The sequence below is a fragment of the Lactuca serriola genome, chromosome 6, assembly GCF_051521515.1.
Source record: "Lactuca serriola cultivar US96UC23 chromosome 6, Lser_US96UC23_V15, whole genome shotgun sequence".
Classification (NCBI taxonomy): Eukaryota; Viridiplantae; Streptophyta; class Magnoliopsida; order Asterales; family Asteraceae; genus Lactuca; species Lactuca serriola.
The window spans coordinates 169,890,899-169,911,405 of NC_136413.1; the positions used below are offsets into that span (position 1 = coordinate 169,890,899).

General features: G+C 32.4%; 1 protein-coding gene across 2 annotated transcripts; it reads left to right on the plus strand.

The window, feature by feature from the left end:
• Positions 1 to 1,092: 1,092 nt before the first annotated feature.
• Positions 1,093 to 4,033, plus strand: LOC145057347 (trihelix transcription factor DF1-like). Of its 2 annotated transcripts, none has more exons than XM_079005162.1 (3): positions 1,093 to 1,482; positions 1,851 to 2,803; positions 2,892 to 4,033. In XM_079005162.1, the coding sequence occupies exons 1-3, from the start codon at positions 1,190 to 1,192 to the stop codon at positions 3,671 to 3,673; spliced, it is 2,028 nt and encodes a 675-aa protein (XP_078861288.1). In that variant the 5' UTR covers positions 1,093 to 1,189; the 3' UTR covers positions 3,674 to 4,033. The 2 variants fall into 2 exon arrangements, with proteins under 2 accessions (XP_078861288.1, XP_078861287.1); XM_079005161.1 differs by having other exon boundaries at positions 1,095 to 1,482; positions 2,889 to 4,033.
• The last annotated feature ends 16,474 nt before the right edge of the window (positions 4,034 to 20,507 follow it).

Sequence of the window (20,507 nt, forward strand, 5' to 3'; positions counted from 1 at the left end):
AAGTATAAATAAAAGGTATTAAATTGGCCTTGAAAATAGGGTTGTCATAGTTCTTTATGAAATCGGTGCTCCAAAGAAGATCGACAGTTAGCCGACGAGAGCGATTAGCCATCGGGGATATGATATCCAAGAGATTGCACCACCACACATGTTTGTAGATTGTTGGTATGAATACATTTTCAAATGAGAGAGAGAGAGAGAGAGAGAGAGAGAGAGAGAGAGAGAGAGAGAGAGAGAGAGAGAGAGAGAGGGTCCTCTTTTATTATTTTAATTACTAAGATGTTAAAATAAATATTAAAAAAAATGTAAAATAAAAATAAAATGATATAACAGTCATTTTAATTTTAAAAGTGACCAACACCACCTATAAAGATGGCCAAAATAACCACCAACACAAAAAAGTTATAATTTAGACTAAATGTCAGAAAAAATACATACGATATGAATTATTTTTATAGTTTTATCAATAATAAATAAATAAATAAATAAACTCATTAACAAAAATACGTAAAAAAAAATATTACCCTCTTAAATAATTGTCGTCGTAACCTCCATTCTTATATTATTATATTTTTTATATACATCTAATTATATATACAAATACAAAATATAATAAATGAATTAGTTACCTATATATAATCATAATTAGCTTATAGTTAAGAAATTACCTGCTTATTAAGTTGTTTTTATTTGAATAAAACTAACTAAAAATAATGTTATAATAATAAGGGAGTTATCTATCTGTGCCATTTGCTGACAGATAAACCAAAGTGACCCTTGTGGTGGTCTCTGAAACTTTTCTTAAACAAGCAGATAAAGGGGAAGAAAATAATAATAATACCAAAAGATTCCCCCAGCTATATAAAGTTTTTTATTTATTATTTTTATTATTTTTATTTTTAGTTTAATAATTTCCATCTTTACTGCCACTACTTCTACCACCCCTTCTTTCTCTCTCTCGTTGGCTTTTTAAAAGAAATTATTATTATCATTTTTTTTTTAATCTTTTTTCATTTTTTCTTTTTTTGGGTGTGAGATTGACAGGCAGATCAGATCCCCACCGAAATAAATTAATAAATTCACCATACATCCAATCTTACATAAAACCCTCAAGAATTCACCATCTTTTTTGTTTTTTTAATTCATCTCTAGTAATTTGCTTCTCTTTCAACAGTGTCTTCTTCATCATATGATGCTGCAGGGAGTTTCTCCAGGAATTGGAAACTCCGGCGAAGCAGCGGCGACTGCTGTTTCAGTTCAACCCAATGAAACGGCGGCGGCGTCCGCTGAACTTGCTAGTGGTGGTGGTGGCGGAGGATTTAGCGAAGATGAAAGAGGAAGAATTGAAGAAGGTGGTCGGAATTCCGGTGGAAATAGATGGCCAAGACAGGAAACGTTAGCTCTGCTTAAAATCCGGTCGGATATGGATGTCGCTTTTCGTGATTCAAGTCTGAAAGGTCCATTATGGGATGAGGTTTCAAGGTAATTTTACTCCTTTTAGCTTATGAATTCAATCGTGTTCTTTTCTGGGTTTGATTCAATCATTGAAAACGAGATCTATGTAACGAATTACAAAGCTCGTTGTCTTTTTTCCGGTTTATCGGAATCCAATTACCATTCCTTTCTTTACCAATTCCGGCGAGCTAATTGAATTTGAATTCCAATTTCAATTCGAATTCGAATTCCAATTCCATTTCAGTTTTGTCTTCATCTCCTTAGATTTATCTTGTTCATACCACTTCAATCCATGGCCGGATTCTAACAAGTGCTCCGCCGGGATTTAAATAATTAAATATTTTATGTGGAAACAAAATTTGATGTTCTTGATTTTTTTTTTTTTTTTATTTCAGGAAATTAGCTGAGCTTGGCTATCATCGAAGTGCCAAAAAATGCAAAGAGAAATTCGAGAACGTTTATAAATACCACAAGAGAACCAAAGAAGGTCGAACTTCAAAAGCCGATGGAAAAACTTACAGATTTTTTGATCAATTACAAGCTTTAGAAGCCAACCCCACCGCCGGCAGCCACCACCAACAACCGCTGTCTCTTCCACCTCCTCAGCCGGTTCTCTCCAAACCACCACCACAAGTTTCTACAATGCCGAATACTTCCACAATTACACAAATTCTTCCATCTGTTGTAACTCCGGTAAATATCTCAGTCTCCCATCAAAACAACGTGGATCCAATCTCCGTTGCGGCGCCGGCGGTGGCAATGCCGTCGATGAATATTAATCACGTTGGTGGGTTTCCTTTTTCGCAACTGAATATTTCGGCGTCGACGAATTCGAGTTCTTCATCGACTTCTTCAGACGACGAGCCACCGGAGAGGAGGAGGAATAGGAAGCGGAAATGGAAGGAGTTTTTCGGGAGGTTGATGAAGGAGGTGATTGATAAACAAGAGGAATTACAATCAAAATTTCTTGATTCGTTGGAAAGACGTGAACGTGATCGGATGGCGAGAGAGGAAGCATGGCGGATTCAAGAAATGGCGAAAATGAAACGAGAACACGATCTGTTGGTGCAGGAAAGATCCATGGTGGCGGCGAAAGATGCGGCGGTTATCACTTTTTTGCAGAAGATCACGGAACAAAACCCGAGTACTGTCATCCCACAAATGCCAGCTATGCAATTACTCCAACAACAACAACAACAAAACCAACCGCCTCCGCCGCTTCCACCACCATCGTCAGTACAACCGCCGCCACCAATGCAACAGCAACATCAACAACAATCCCAGCCACCACCACCACCACCGCAAGTACTACAACAACAACAACAACAACCAATTTCTCCGTTATCAGGTGCAGTCACCGCGTTTTTTCTTTACAAATCTATAACAATTTTCGTCTCCTCTCCAAAAAATTTTACGACTTTGCCACTATGCAGCAGCTGTACCATTACCGGCACCGGTATCTTTATCAACACCCGCTCCGCCACCGCCTGTGGTGAGGAATCTCGATAACGGCGGCGGAGGAGAGAACATGCTACAACCAAGTCCGTCGAGATGGCCGAAAGCTGAAATTAATGCACTGATTAAACTCCGAACGACGCTTGACACGAAATATCAAGAAAGTGGGCCCAAAGGGCCATTATGGGAGGAGATATCATCGGCGATGAAGAAGCTTGGATACAACCGGAATGCTAAACGATGCAAAGAGAAATGGGAGAACATTAATAAATACTACAAGAAGGTTAAAGAAAGCAGCAAGAAACGACCCGAGGATTCGAAAACTTGCCCGTATTTCCACCAGCTCGACGCCATTTACAGAGAGAAAGCAACCAGCAGTAACAACAATAATAATAATAATAGTAATCCAGCGTTCGCCGTTAAACCGGAAAACCAGATGGCTCCGATCATGGCTAGACCGGAACAGCAATGGCCACTTCCGGCGGTGGTTCAAGAACAACAACAACACCACCTCCAACAACAACATCACCACCACCAACAGCAGCAGCAGCAACAACAACAACAACGACATAATCAGCAGATGAAGACGAATGAATCTACAGGGATTGAAGATCACCAGCATGCGGATGATGACGACGATTACGACGAAGAAGATGAAGACGACGATGAGGAAGAAGGTGAAGGCGAAGGCGAAGGCGAAGGCGAAGGTGGTGAGTACGAGATTGTTCCAAACAAGACATCATCAATGGCTGCAGTTGAATGATGGAAATTTATAGACAGTGGAAATCGAACAAGCATTTGGGGTGCACTGCAAATGTGGGTCATGAGTTGCAGAAGATGTCAGATGGGTTCGCGGGTCGGGTTGCGGGTTGATTATTGAAGCTTGAAACACAAAACACATGGGGGTGGGGAAGTGGGAGTCAGGGGGTGTAAGTGTAACATTGTAAGTTTTTATTTACAGTGGTATATTGTGGGTTTATTTTATGATTTATTTATTATTTGCAAGAAAAATAAAATAATGAGGGGAGAGATAGAATGGAATAAACCAATAAGAAAAGTATTTTGTAATTTTATATTTTTGTCAATGGGGGGTGTAAATGTTAATGAAATGAGTTCATTGAAAGGTTCCTTTTTTCGTTTTTCTTTTATATCATCTACCAGCATTTTATTTTATGCATAAGATTTTTATTTATATCGTGGCTATGACTTGTGTCTCAGATTTAATTATCTTCTTAAAACATATTTATTAATTTCTCTAAATTATATTATATATGATTGTATGGTTATGCAGAAAAACGGAAACCGACAATAACTGTAAGGAAAAAGAGATATTGTTTCGAAATTCTTGGGTTCACTTTAGATTTTATTATTAGTTTATTACAAAAACTGAAAACAGATATAATGAACAGAAACAAAATAATGTTATTTTACTTTACATATATATACATTTACGTATATTTGATTTTTTTTTTTGAGAAATCAAATGATCAAATCCCCACCTTGCTTGATACCATATCCAACCCTACTTCATTTAAATAAATAAAAAAAACTAAGTGAAAAAATAATAATGCTAATAATAATAATTGATCTTCAACTGTATTAATGTATTTATTTTTACATATCTTTATCTCAAAGAGAATATTTTAATTATATATTTATTTTTATGAAATTAAGATTTTAATATATATATATATATATATATATATATATATATATATATATATATATATATATATATAACTCAAATAAATTATGATATTGTTAAAAAAAAACTTATTAAATAAAAATTCTTGTTGAATTAAATGGATAGTGTTACTTACGAGTTTGTTATATGTTATAAATTCTTTAAAAAATATATATATATTTGTAACGATAGTCATATTAAAAACATAAATAAATAATTTAAAATATAAAAGTTTAAAATTGAAATAACTTAAAAAAAAGTATAGATATACATAGATTCAAACTTAAAATGACAAATCTGAGAAGTAAACTTCAACCTTATATTAGTGATACGTGATATTTCAAATTTGGAATAATATTATTTATATCACCATAATTTATATCAAAAAAAAAAAAAAGGTGATTTTCTTATATTATAAACCATTTTTATCAGCTACGAATAAAGTGTTACTGAAAAACTAAATCACCACTAACCGAATCATTTTCATTCTAGCGGATTATTATTATTATTATTATTATTATTATTATTATTATTATTATTATTATTATTATTATTATTATTATTATTATTTTTTTTTCAAATTTCGTATTGTACTCATGCAGTTAATCCAATTACTTTTGGGACGTACTTTGATCACTTTATATCTTTTATATTTGTTATTTGTACACCATTCATATCAAATTCACATGTAACCATTTTGCTAGGACAGGTCCAACATGAATGACCGTATATCTCTATTCATTACTATCGTTCATAGGCCCATTAGTGTCCCAAGAAGTTATTGTAGATTTCATGCAGTCACATGGGTTTACAACATAAAATTGTTAGTCTATTCACCTAGTTGCTTTACTTTTAGGCATCTTCTAAAGGTTTTTGATTGTGTATTTAATATTACCTTTTGGTAATGTACTTCCTCTTTTTTTATTTTAGGATAGATTTTTTACGACCTACATTATCATTCATATTCAAACCAGTTTTAGATAAAGATTACTATATTGCTTCATCTAGGTTAATTTAATATCATATATAAATAAATAACATATTATTTCTTATTCATTTATGACATTAACACCGTAGAGGTTACTCATTCATTGTCTCTCAATGACATCCATTGGTGTTGTTTTAAAGCTCACTTGAAAGGATATACGATAATTCAAATTACAAAGTAAGATTATAGATGTGATGCAATTGATTGTCATATATAAATGGCACTCTTTAGTCCCTACACTTGGCCTTCTCGGTATTGGCATATAATCAAAGAAATCCCGATATGTTGAATTAAGTTGGCAATTGTTATCACAATAAATGATATCTCTAGAAAGGTTGTTCCTACCTTGCCTAATTTTCTCTACTAAAAGTACTTGTTATCTAATTGTTGTAGTCATTTATAAGTTCTTTCTGATTAATAATGAATTCACATATCTTCTAACATATAACATATATTGGAAATGGTAATAGTTATGTGATTTACTTAATCACAGGCTCAAGTTTATATCTATCTATATATATATATATATATATATATATATATATATATATATATATATATATATATATATATATATTATAATATACTAATTGTCATTAATTGTTCTTTCATCGTGTTGATTTAAAACTTCAATTATAATTTAAAAATACTTCTAACTAAAAACTAATTACTACTCAATACAACTTGAAGAGTTTTTTTTAACATATAGATATTAAATGTTACTTATAATATCATATAAAAATAGTTTACAAAACATAGTTAGGGATGTTAGAATTTAGAAATGAGATAGAAAAAAAAATGAAATGAATAACAAAGAAATAACGAAATAAGAACACACATAAAGCTCTATTTTAGACTGCCGGGATTCATATTTAACTTGGAAGAGAAAATGTTTTACTTTGAAATTGAAAGATACAAAACTACTATATAAGCAAATTCATTTAATATATATATATATATATATATATATATATATATATATATATATATATATATATATATATATATATATATATATATATATATATATATATATATATATATATATATATATATATATGGAGTTGTTCAAATGCATGTGAACCTAGAAAGGTTAACAATCTAAGAGCTATTTTTTAAAGGTTTTCATTAATAGCATTTTGCACTTATCAAATATTAATATTATATTAAAAAAAATCATATTCTCTAATTTACAACTAATGGTCATTCGTTATTGGATAGCTGCCGGAGCGCCGTTGGACCAGTGTTGGACTAATGGTAAATTTAATGACATTTTCTGATTATATTCACATCTTAATAAAATAAATATTGTAGCTCTTATTTATTTGGTAATTCTTTTTAGTACATACCATTTTATTTTTGCAGCAAATTATAAGAAACTTTTATTAAAAAAATAGATTTATGTCTTGATAAATTCAATCTTCTCTTTTTTCTAAATTGTAGATTCCTTTAAAAAAATATATCGTGTATAAAACATATTCACAGTTTAATAAATATATTAACTCAGTAATATACAGTTTGATATTTTCATGCATACATTTATTCATATTTTAACACAAAATTTATATAAAATATACAACTTAATACAACCCATTTTTAGTTTAATACATAAAATTTACAACATAACATAATACAATCAACTGTACGTTAATTCACATATTTAAAGTTAAACCTAAACTCTACCATCACCACCAACTACCGAACACCACCACAAACCACCTGTGCCAACTTTACCATCATCCTTCCTTTCAGATTTGTATATTAAATCATTGATTGATAGCTTAAATATTATATTCACAATTTAATATACCAATTAGATTATTTATTTAGAGTTTAATGCAAAATAATTATAAAAACTAATACATTCTTACATATTTATAGAACACGAAAAATAAATATGTTCACATGAAAATTAATACAAACATTCATACATAAATCATTCATATTTAACATAAATTTATTTATAATTTACATCTTAATATAGTTAATTCACAATTCAGTACATAAAACTCACAGCTTAATGTATAAAATTCACAGTTTAATGCAAAAAGTTATACATTCACAACCATATTTTTAACATCAAATTACACATGTACCTTCAGATTTATATGCTAGTGCTTCTTTCAAAGTTTATTTACGCAAATATTCACACTTTAAGTTTTACATACTTTATTAAAAATTAGATAAAATGATATATGTGTATAGTGTTTCTTCAAACTTATATTTTAGAGGCAAACAAAAAATTTATATAAAAAAAAATCACAATTTAATACCAGTGACTTCACATGTTAATACAATCAATTCACAACTTAATACAATAAATTCACAGGTTAATATAGTCAACTCATAGTTTAAACTAGAAATTCATAACTTAATGCGGTCACTTCACTGTTTAAAACACAAAAATAACAACTTAATATAAGAAATTCACAGCTTAATGCAGTCGATCTACAGTTTAAACCACAAAATAAACAAGTTAATATAGAAAATTCACTATTTAATGCAAAAAAAAAGTATGCATTCAAAAGCATATTATCCACTTAAAATTTTTAATACAATCAATTAACAGTTTAATACAATTAATTCATAATTAAATATACAAAAATCACAGCTTAATAGAGTCAATTTACAGTTTAAACAACCAATTCACAACTTAATGCATTCAATTCACAGTTTTAAACACAAATATCACAACTAAATACACAAAATTTATAGTTTAATACACAAAAAATATGCATTCACAACTAAATTCATAGCTTAATAACTTACCAAATTTCATTGAGGCATTTCATCAAATACCTTGTGTGCATCTTTTTTTTTTTCAGTACTTCCTTTTGTAAACACCATCACTGTAAACACCATACACATACCAGATCTTACCTGAAAATAGACAAACACATCAGATTTGATGTCGATTTGCTAGTGTTTTGACCAGAGATAAGAGAGACAGAGACGGAAATGAGTTATAGATGAGAAGGAGGCGACATATAACAGATCTGGTACAAATCCGACAAACATTTCGCCGGTGATGGAACATATCAGAGAAAAAATAAGTTCAAGAGTTTTGAAACAAAACAAAATCAAGATTAGCACCTATAGGTTTAGATGATGACTGCGAGTTGTGATTCTTGATGCTCCGACAATGACAGCAACGGTAGGGGAACATATATGATGTAGATCCAACGATGAAATGATGAAATAGAAAGAAAAACCTTTGTATAATAACACCAAATTCTCATATCTACATCAGATCAGAATTGATCTAGTGTAAATGAAGATAAAGCTAGTATTCAGTGGTTGTTTGAATAAAGAACTAGATATGGAGGTGGTCGGACATCTGGAGGCAACAAAGAGCTTCATACTCTGTCACATCTGTTATTCCGGGTAAGCAGATTTGAAACGTTGGAGATCTAGAGAAGAAGCATATTCGGACTTCAAAATAGAGTGTAGTGTTTTCTAGGTGTTCCAGCAAAGCAAAGCGGCTGATGGAAGGCGATAGTCGGTGCTGGTGAGATAGATAACGGTGGAAGGAGTCGGCACTCGGTGGTGATGGCAGATCTGAAGTCGGGGGTTCTAGATCTGAAGGAAAATGCACTAGATCTAAATGTGAAGGCTTCAGATCTAAAGGAGGAGGTTCCAGATCTAAAGATCGTTTGTATTTCGGCGATGGCGACGGTGTCGGCGGTGGTGGTGGTGGTCGGCAGCGGTAAGAGGTGTGAGAGAGAGAGAGAGAAAGAAAGAAAGAAAGAAAGAAAGAAAGAAAGAGATGAGAAAGAGAGAGAGATGAGAGAAAAGTTGTCTTGTGAGATAAGATTAATCAAATATGTCTGATGATTTAAGATATAAGGTAAAAAAATGGTTCTTATGGTTCTTAACTTTTTATGGTTCTTATTTGAAATATATATATATATATATATATATATATATATATATATATATATAGAGAGAGAGAGAGAGAGAGAGAGGCTTAAGTGTTTATATTCTAACTAAGTATTATTATATTCTAACTAAGTATTATCTAAATGTAGGAATGATTGTGGGACAATCAAATTTTATTAATTTAAAAAAAATGATTATATTATTTATTTAAGATAAACAAAATAAAAAATCATTTTATTAAATGTAAACGGTTGTAAAAGGGTAATTGTGTACATTTGTCGTTGCCATTAAGATAGGAAAAACAGTTTCTTTTTAAACTGATATCATAATCCCAGATTTATCACACATACCCCAAAACAGTTACCATTTCTGTTGGAACACATAATCAAACAAGATTTAGTTGAATCAACCCTAAAATCGGATGGCTATGTTAATCTTTTGTATATAACGATCGATTATTGTAGAGTTGATTATTGAAGTTGCATTGGGAGATTTCGGATAACAGAGATACGGTAAGGATGAGGAGTACAACGTCGAGTGGTTTCAATTCAAAACTCAAGAACATCGTTGCAATAATCTTGAATCTTGATGACAACGTTGATGCTTTCGTTTCTCCACCTAAAGGATAAGGGAAATCAACTTAGAATATTTTTAAATAAGATAAGCTACCATGTAACACCTGGTTCCTGGTATGTATTTAAATTCAAGTATTTTGGTATTATGTTCTGGGACTCGGGGAGTTGGGGGCCCAACTCGTCGAGTAGTCTCGACATTATGCAGTGGTTTTAGTGATCTACTCGACGAGTCTGGGGACCGACTCGCAAGTAGGAGATGTCTGGGAAAAAACCTAATATTTATGGTTTGCATCCTATTTAAACACTTTATCTCATCCCAACCCAGCCTCCATCACCCCTCCCAACTCAGAGAAGCCATAGACTGAAACCCTAACCTTGTTTGAGTGATCTTGAGCTATTTTTGTGTGTTTTGTGGTGAATTGAAGTTTGAAGAAGAGAAGGAAGCTTGGAAGATCAAGAGAGGACTAGTAGATCTAGAGGTTCTGAGTTATTTCCATCCCATTCAAGGTAAAAAGCTTCAACCTTGACTTCTCATTTGATATACCTCCTCTAGGGCTTAGATCATATCATTTTGGGGCATTTCTAAGGACATTTTCGGATTAAGTGTCTATCATGGCGTTACACTTCAGATCTTGAACCATTAAAGGTTCCCATGGCATAAAGGTACAAACTTTATGGCCATGGGAAGCCCATGCATCTTATAAACCCCTTTTTATGGATTTTGGAGCCAAAAACTCCATGCATGGACATCAAGTTTGTAGCTTTACATATGAAATGGACCCTAGGAGGCCAGATCTATGGTTTTGATGCATTAAGACCCATTATAATCGACTATATAGCTTTAGTCAAGGAGGGACTCGGCGATTCGTTTGGGTGACTCGGCGAGTCGGGACACATTTTTTCCCTAAACGTCTTTTGGAAATGGTTTTGGTTGAGTGGAAGGAACACTCAGCCTGCTAGGTGTTTGTTTTGGACCTAGAAATCATGGGACTCGGCGAGTGGATGAACAGACTCGGCGAGTTCAAGGCAATGTCCTAATCTCATGAAGACGGACTCGGCGAGTTCAAGGAGAACTCAACGAGTCATAGACTAGACTCATTCATTTGGATGAAGATGAACTCGACAAGTTCACGAATGAACTCGACGACTCGGTTGAAGATAGTCAGATGTGTTGTTGAAGGAGAACTTGTCGCACCACTGTTGGACTAATAGTAAATTTAATGGCATTTTCTGGTTATATTCACAGCTTAATTAAACAAATATTGTAGTTCTCATTTATTTGGTAATTCTTTTTAATACATACCATTTTATTTTTGCAGCAAAACATAAGAAACTTTAATTAAAAAAATAGATTAATGTCTTGATAAACTCAATCTTCTCTTTTTTTCTAAATTGTAGATTCTTTTAAAAAAAATAGATTGTGTATAAGACATATTTACAGTTTAATAAACATATTAATTTAGTAATACACAGTTTAATATTTTCATACATATATTTATTTATATTTTAACACAAAATTTATATAAATATATACAACTTAATACAGTCCATTTTTAGTTTAACACATAAAATTCACAGCATAACATAAACAATCAACTATACACCAATTAACATATTTAAAGTTAAACCTAAACTCTACCATCACCACCAACTACCGAACGCCACCACAAACCACATGTGTCACATCAACTATCATTATTCCTTTCAGATCTGTATATAAAATCATTGATTGATAGCTTAAATACTATATTCACAATTTAATATACCAATTAAATTACTTATTTAGAATTTAATGCAAAATAATTATAAAAACAAATACATTCTTACATATTTATACAACACAAAAAATAAATATGTTCACATGAAAATTAATACAAACATTCATACATAAATCATTCATATTTAACATAAATTTAAACTAATTCACATCTTAACACAGTCAATTCACAATTCAGTACATAAAATTCACAACTTAATATATATAAAATTCACAGTTTAATGCAAAAAATTATGCATTCACAACCATATTTTTAACTTCAAATTACACATATACCTTCAGATTTATATGCTAGTGCTTCTTTCAAAGTTTATTTAAGCAAATATTCACACTTTAAGTTTTACATACTTTATTCAAAATTAGATAAAATGATATATGTGGATAGTGTTTCTTCAAACTTATATTTCAGTGGCAAACAAAAAATTTATAAAAAAATCACACTTTAATACCAGTCATTTCACATGTTAATACAGTCAATTCACAACTTAATACAATAATTTCATAGGTTAATATAGTCAACTCATAGTTTAAACAGAAAATTCACAACTTAATGCAGTCACTTCACTGCTTAAAACACATAAATAACAACTTAATATAAGAAATTCATAGCTTAATGCAGTCGATCTACGGTTTAAACCATAAAATAAACAAGTTAATACAAAAAATTCACTGTTGAATACAAAAAAAAAGTATGCATTCAAAAGCATATTATCAACTTAAAATTTTTAATACAATCAACTAACAGTTTAATACAATTAATTCATAAATAAATATACAAAATTCACAACTTAATATAGTCACTTTACAGTTTAAATAACAAATTCACAGCTTAATACATTTAATTCACAGTTTTAAACACAAATATCACAGTTAAATACACAAAATTCATAGTTTAATACACAAAAAATATGCATTCACAACTAAATTCACAGCTTAATAACTTACCAAATTTCGTTGATATCAAACACCTTATGTGCATCTTTTTTTTAGAACTTCCTTTTGTAAACACCATACACATACCAGATCTAACCTGAAAATGGACAAACACGTCAGATTTGATGTCGATTTGGTGGTGTTTTGACCAGAGATAAGAGAGACAAAGATGCAAATGAGTTATAGATGATAAGAAGGAGACACATAACAGATCCGGTACAAATCCAACGAACATTTTGCCGGTGATGGAACATATAAAAGAAAAAAACAAGTTCAAGAGTTCTAGAACAAAATGAAATCAAGATTAGCACCTATAGGTTGAGATGATGACTATGATTTGTGATTCTTGATGCTCCAAAAATGACACCAACGGTGGGGGAACATATCTGATGTAGATCCAATGATGGAATGATGAAATAGAAAGAAAAACATGTGTATAATAACACAAAATTCTCATATCTACATCAGATATGAATTGATCTGGTGTAAATGAAGATAAAGGCAGTCTTTAGTGGTTGTTTAAATAAAGAAGTAGATCTGGAGGCATTCGAACATCTGGAGGCGTCAAAGAGCTTCATACTCCGTCACATCTGTTATTTCCAGCGAAGCAAATCGAAGAGTTTTTACCGTGCTTCATCAGATCTGAAACGTTGGATATTTGGAGAAGAAGCATATTCAAACTTCAAAATAGAATGTAGTGTTTTCTAAGTGTTCCAACAAAGCAAAGCAGCTGATGGAAGGCGATAGTCGGTGCTGGTGAGATAGATGACAGTAGAAGGAGGCGGCGCTCGGTTGTGATGGCAGATCTAAAGTCGGGGGTTCTAGATCTGAAGGAAAATGCACCAAATATGAAGGTGAATGCTTCAGATATAAAGGCGGAGGCTCCAGATCTGAAGATCGTTGTATTTTGATGATGGCGACGGTGTCGGTAGTAGTGTTGGTGGTCAGCAGCGGTAGGAGGTAAGAGAAAGAGAGAGAGAGAGAGAGAGAGAGAGAGAGAGAGAGAGAAAGAAAGAAAGAGAGAGATGAAAGAAAAGTTGTCTTGTGAGATAAGATTGATCAAATATGTCTGATGATGTAAGATATAAGGTAAAAAAATGGTTCTTATGGTTCTTAACTATTTATGGACCTCATTTCAACTTTTACCTATATATATATATATATATATATATATATATATATATATATATATATATAAAGTTATTATATTCTAACTAAGTATTATCTGAATGTAGGAATGATCGTGGACCAATCAAATTTTATTAATTTTAAAAAATGATTATATTATTTAATTAAGTTAAACAAAAATAAAAAAAATCATTTTATTAAATGTAAGCGGTTGTAAAAGGGTAATTGTGTACATTTGTCGTTGCCATTAAGATAGGAACAAAAAAGGTTTCTTTTTAAACTGATATCATAATCCCCAATTTATCACACATACCCCAAAACAATTACCATTTCAATCGGTACACTTAATCAAACAAGATTTAGTAGAATCTACACTAAAATCGGATGATTATGTTAATCTTTTATATATAATGATCGATTATTGTAGAGATGATTATTGAAGTTGCATTGGGAGATTTTGATAAGTCTATTTTTTAAATATACTAAATTGTACTACATATATTTAATTGATGCATAATTGGCCAAGAATGGCACTACTTTGATAAGTTGTTCAACTTTATATGCAGGTAAATACTTAGTGCTAAAGTGGGCGGAACCCGCAAGAAAAACGAGCAACATGAAGCTAACAAGCATGGGAGACGAATTACTAAAGGAATGAAGAAAAATGGTGTTGAGAAATTTGACCACTCTTTAATGTTTTGACATTATCTCAAGATCTAGAGCTCCAATTGACATTAATGAAGAAGTTCTAAAAACTAGACAAAATTTCCTACAACTTTCATTTTTGCGTTTTTACTGATTCTACCGTTTTCATCACCAAAAACGGGCAACAAAGATGAGGGACGTCCTAGAACGCGTCTAAGACGCTCCCTAGGACGCCTACCCGTTTTAGGCCATTTTCAAGTGCAAATCAAGGATGATAGAAGGCATGTAAAACACCCTGAAGGATGCCCAGACGTCCTATATGACGTCTAGGATGCCTACTAGGACGCCGACGTGGAAACAACTTCGAAAATCAAATTTTCAGCACCTATTTAAAGGAGATTTAACCCTAATCGACTTAGGACTTCTCCCCTGCGATTTTCACCGGTTTTGGAGGGTTCCAAACCTTCTCTAAACGCGTTCTTGATCATAAATTTCCGAATCAAAACCAAACAATCATCAAATTAATTATCATTCAACGTTTGAAGATTGTTCAACCAACAAATCTACATCAATTTCATCAAGCTCCAAATTTGATTACTTCATCCCCAAGGTTTCATCGTCATAGTTGATTGATCATTAGACTTCATTGATTTTATGATTCCAAGTTGGTTTGTGAATTTTAGCATTAATTCCATTGTTTATATTGAAGTTGTGTGTTTTGTTAATCATATGGAAGGCTAAACCACCTAGGTTACTTCCGGGAATGTTGTAGGATGTTAGGATGAACACGTTTTGATTATTACTTTTATTCTAGTCAATTTCAGTTATTGTTTCATTCTTAAAGTTATGATTTTTACTTATAGTAATTGGAGTTGGGTTTTCTTATTGTGTGATATTTCAACTAAGATAGTGTATTGTTAATTCACTAATCATTCTGAATTCAAGTAGTTTAGGAAGTAAGATGATCAGTTGAACCCACATACATTAATCCGAATTTGTAGTATTATATACTCAACATTGTAATAGGTAATAGTAAGACACGCTATCGCCAAACCAGTAGTTGTTCCTAATCCAATTAGACATAGGGAGTAAGACAACTAGTTGGTATAACATATTGTGTGCTAAAACTTATTTGTTTCAAGTTAATCAACCTTAATTATGTCTAGGTAATTAAATTGGAATTTAAGGGAAGAAAAACATGTAAGTCCAACCATCTGAACAACTAAACCAGAGGTATCTTGTTTTTGTCTCATTGATAGTAGTTTGTTTTAGTAGTTCTTGCATTACCAAGTTTTTAGCTTTTTCATCAACTTTTAGTTTAAGTAATTTCATGACAATTTCTAGTAGTTTTTCGTTAACTATTTTAACACAAAGTTTGACCACAAACTCCTCGTGGATTCGACCCTTACTTACCCTAGCTATCTAGTGGTTTTGAGGTTATTTTTTATTGAGACAACGACCTCGATCAAAATTTGGCGCCGTTGCCGGGGAGATTGTGCGCTTAAACAATTGTGTTGAAGTAGTCTTTAAATTTGAGTTTTTTTAGTTTTATTTTTAGTTTGGAGTGTTCACTCTTTTTTGTTTTTGTGTAGGTACACCGATGTCTGCAAACAAAGCACAACATATATATTCTTCCTGATACTCGATCGTGAGTGGAGGGATATAATTACATCAATCAAGACATGTGGTGGGAGAATAAAAATCTAGGCCAACATCACTACTATAATGATGATCAATATGATGATGATTGTTGGTGGACTAGCAATTCGGCTCAAAACCAAAACCATGAATCACTTTGTTTCCCGGAAGACCAAGAATCAAATGAATCTTCATTCAGCAAGAAGTTGGATCAAATGATAGAGATATTGAATGAAACTTTCAACAAAGAAGAAGACAACTCCAAATCAATTTTAGGGATTGAAGATCAACTAAAACAAATAATGGAGCAGCTAGATCAAGAACCACCGGGCAAACCTTCTAATACTACCCAAGTAAATGAGGTTAGTTTTCTATGCAATGATAACATTGTGCATAATCCTACACCACCCGAACTTGCGGTTGTGGTGGAGGATGATGCACATTTAAATGATAATGATACCCAAAGGATGTTTTAAATCAAAGAAGCTGTAACTAAAATGGAAAAGTCTAATGAAGAGTTTCATGAATTAGAAGCATCCAAAGTTAGGGAGGTGTTTGTGGAGGATAATACCACCCCCTACCCAACAACTTTTAAAAAAACTGACCCACAACTTCTTCTGATGGATTCTAAAATATTGGCCAAATACAAACAACCAAGTATAATCATTGATCGTCCTTTTTTGAAAACTATATATGATCATATTAGTTTCCAGGAAGGTGCGATAAATGTGACCTTAATAAGCCATAAATTGAGACTCCTATTATTTGGACCTACTAATGATCCTCTAATTAGTGGTGACCTGTTTGTAATCAATATCATTGATGATTATGTTTATGAGCATACCGCAAATATGCTCTATGGCACCACCCACAATTTGGAGAAAATTTTATTATGTAACAGTTCAAAAGCATCAGATGATTGCATGAGTCAACACACGAAAAGAAGATTAGAGAATATGAAGCATGATTATACACACTCTTAAAAAATCAAAAATAAAAGCGTTACATGATATCAAGCATCGATTAAAGAAGTTTACTAGATGGAAAGATGCATGGCTCTTCAAAACAAGGTTTAAGCATCATCGTGGAAGGATTAAATGCAAAATAGTTGATTTATACAAGGCCAAAAAAGGCTTGCCACATGATCCGGTTCCTCAAAGTAAGGTGAGCGACCTCATGGTTGGCTTTCAAGGAAGTCAACTAACATATGATCCTCCATAGACATCGGTTGAGGTAACCTGTCCCGCTAATGACGTTAAACTTGGCAATTTTGGAACTTTGTGGGTCTGTTCACTACAAACCCTCACGAGACTTCACTCGTCCACTAGGGGTAACCTAGGGGTTTAAAAGGCTTGTTGCACGTGCCAAGTGCAATCGTGGTCCCCGACGAAATTGAGGGCTAGTTAGTGTAATTTACTTTTATTTGATTTGATTTGTGTGCTTGTAGTTTTTTATTATTATTATTTTAGGAATTTTTCTTTGGATGCATCGAGGACGATGCAATACTCAAAGTTGGGGAGGGGTGTACACAATAAGAAAACTGAAGATTGAAGAAAAAGTGACAATTTTAAAAAAAAAAATCATATTTTTTTTTTTCGATTTTCGTTTGGGCATAACGGAACATTATGAAAATGCCTCAAGTTAGTGAAGCTTTTCAAGAACCAAAACCTATTCTACCACCGGTACCATCAGGTGTGTCGTCCTCCTCATTTGTATTATTTTTATTAGTTTTAATGATATTCATGAGGTAATCATTTTGGGATAAATGAAAGTTATCTTAATTTTTTTTATTATCTTATTTTCTTGAGTTGGTCACCATGAAATATGTGATGAGTTAGTAGCTTCTTTATATCTTGAATGTAACTCATCAAGATGGAAAATGATAAGAGTTTCGTACATCGAGTCATAATATCTATTTAATATTGATTTTGTGGGTTGCTTCGCCGGTTTGGAAAATTTATATATATATATATATTTAAATTTTTTATGTGAAATACCCAAGTGTTTGAAAAATGAAGGTTTTTGGCTCGAGCCTACGATCTTTCAGTTGAGGACCCAACCGAACAATATGTGTCATCACGCTCTGAGTACTTGGTCTTACTTACTCCTGCGCCTTTGGGGTTGGGAGGGGACTATTATTGTTTTCACACAACCAAAAAGCATCATAAACATTGAAGAACTTTCAAGTATATATATTCAAGCTCAAGGCAAATACAAAGATGATCAAATCCGATGAAGCCATCAAAGAAATTGAAAAATGCACAATCAAGATAAACATGAAGAAAAGTTTAAGTTGAAGACATTTTGTGAAACAATATGTGTCCCCTCGATAGCGGGAGTGTATGGGTTGGTCCATTAAGTGTTACCGACCGTGCTAACTATGTTAGTGAACCTTGAAAAGGGGACTTTGGCAAAGAGTTCAACTGATTACTCATGAGGTTGATTATTGGTAAGGGTTCAAAAAGTGAAGGGTTTCAAACAACAAAGTAAAATAAGCATAACATGTGTTTTGAGTTTAAAAGTCCGGATTTGAAACTAATAATCCCCAAAATCAATATATTGCGCTCATTAAATATTGTGATAAAATGTATGGAATTCGTGATTCCATTGAGTTTTTCTTAGGATAAGAGAGTAAGACTATGCTGATTATTTCAGGCCAATCTCGGGACGAGTTTGGAATAAAGTTGGGGAGGTTTGATAAGTCTACTTTATAAATATACTAAATTGTACTAAATATGTTTAATTGATGCATAATTGGCCAAGAATGGCACTACTTTGATGAGTTGTTGAACTTTATATGTAGGTAAATACTTAATTCTAAAGTGGCCGGAACCCACAAGAAAAACAAGCAACATGAAGCTAACAAGCATGGGAGACGAATTACTAAAGGAATGAAGAAAAATGGTGTTGAGAAATTTTACCACTCTTCAATGTTTTGATCATATATCAAGATCTAGAGCTCCAATTGACATGAATGAAGAAGTTCTGAAAACTAGACAAAATTTCTTACAACTTTCATGTTTTGCGTTTTTAGTGATTCTACCGTTTTCATCACCAAAAACGGACAACAAAGATGAGGGACGTCCTAGAACGCGTCTAAGACACTCCCTAGGACGCCTACCCGTTTTAGTCCATTTTCAAGTGCAAATCAAGGACGACAGAAGGCATGTAAAACATCTGAAGGACGCCCAGACGTCCTATATGACGTCTAAGACGGCTACTAGGACGCCGACGCGGAAACAGCTCCGAAAATAAATTTTTCAGCACCTATTTAAAGGAGATTTAACCCTAATCGACTTAGGACTTCTCCCTTGCAATTTTCACCGGTTTTGGAGGGTTCCAAACCTTCTCCAAACGCTTTCTTGATCATAAATTTCCAAATCAAAACCAAAAAATCATCAAATTAATTATCATTCAACGTTTGAAGATTGTTCAACCAACGAATCTACATCAATTCTATCAAGCTCCAGATTTGATTACTTCATCCCCAAGGTTTCATCGTTCCATAGTTGATTGATCATCAGACTTCATTGATTTTATGATTCCAAGTTGGTTTGCGAATTTTAGCATTAATTCCATTGTTTATATTGAAGTTGTGTGTTTTGTTAATCATATGGAAGGCTAAACCACCTAGGTTACTTCTGGGAACGTTGTAGGATGTTAGGATGAACACGTTTTGATTATTACTTTTATTCTAGTCAATTTCAGTTATTGTTTGATTCTTAAAGTTATGATTTTTACTTATAGTAATTGGAGTTGGGTTTTCTTATTGTGTGATATTGCAACTAAGATAGTGTATTGTTAATTCACTTATCATTCTGAATTCAAGTAGTTTAGGTACTAAGATGATTAGTTGAACCCACATACATTATTCCGAATTTGTAGTATTATATACTCAACATTGTAATAGGTAATCGTAAGACACATTATCTCCAAACCAGTAGTTGTTCCTAATCCAATTAGATATAGTGAGTAAGACAACTAGTTGGTATAACATATTGTGTGCTAAAAATTATTTGTTGCAAGTTAATCAACCTTAATTATGTCTAGGTAATTAAATTGGAATTTAAGGGAAGAAAAACGTGTAAGTCCAACCATCTGAACAACTAAACCGGAAGTATCTTGTTTTTTTTTCTCATTGATAGTAGTTTGTTTTAGTAGTTCTTGCATTACCAAGTTTTTAGCTTTTTCATCAACTTTTAGTTTAAATAATTTCATGACAATTTCTAGTAGTTTTTCGTTAACTATTTTAACACAAAGTTTGACCACAAACTCCTCGTGGATTCGACCCTTACTTACCCTAGCTATCTAGTGGTTTTGAGGTTATTTTTGATTGAGACAACGACCTCG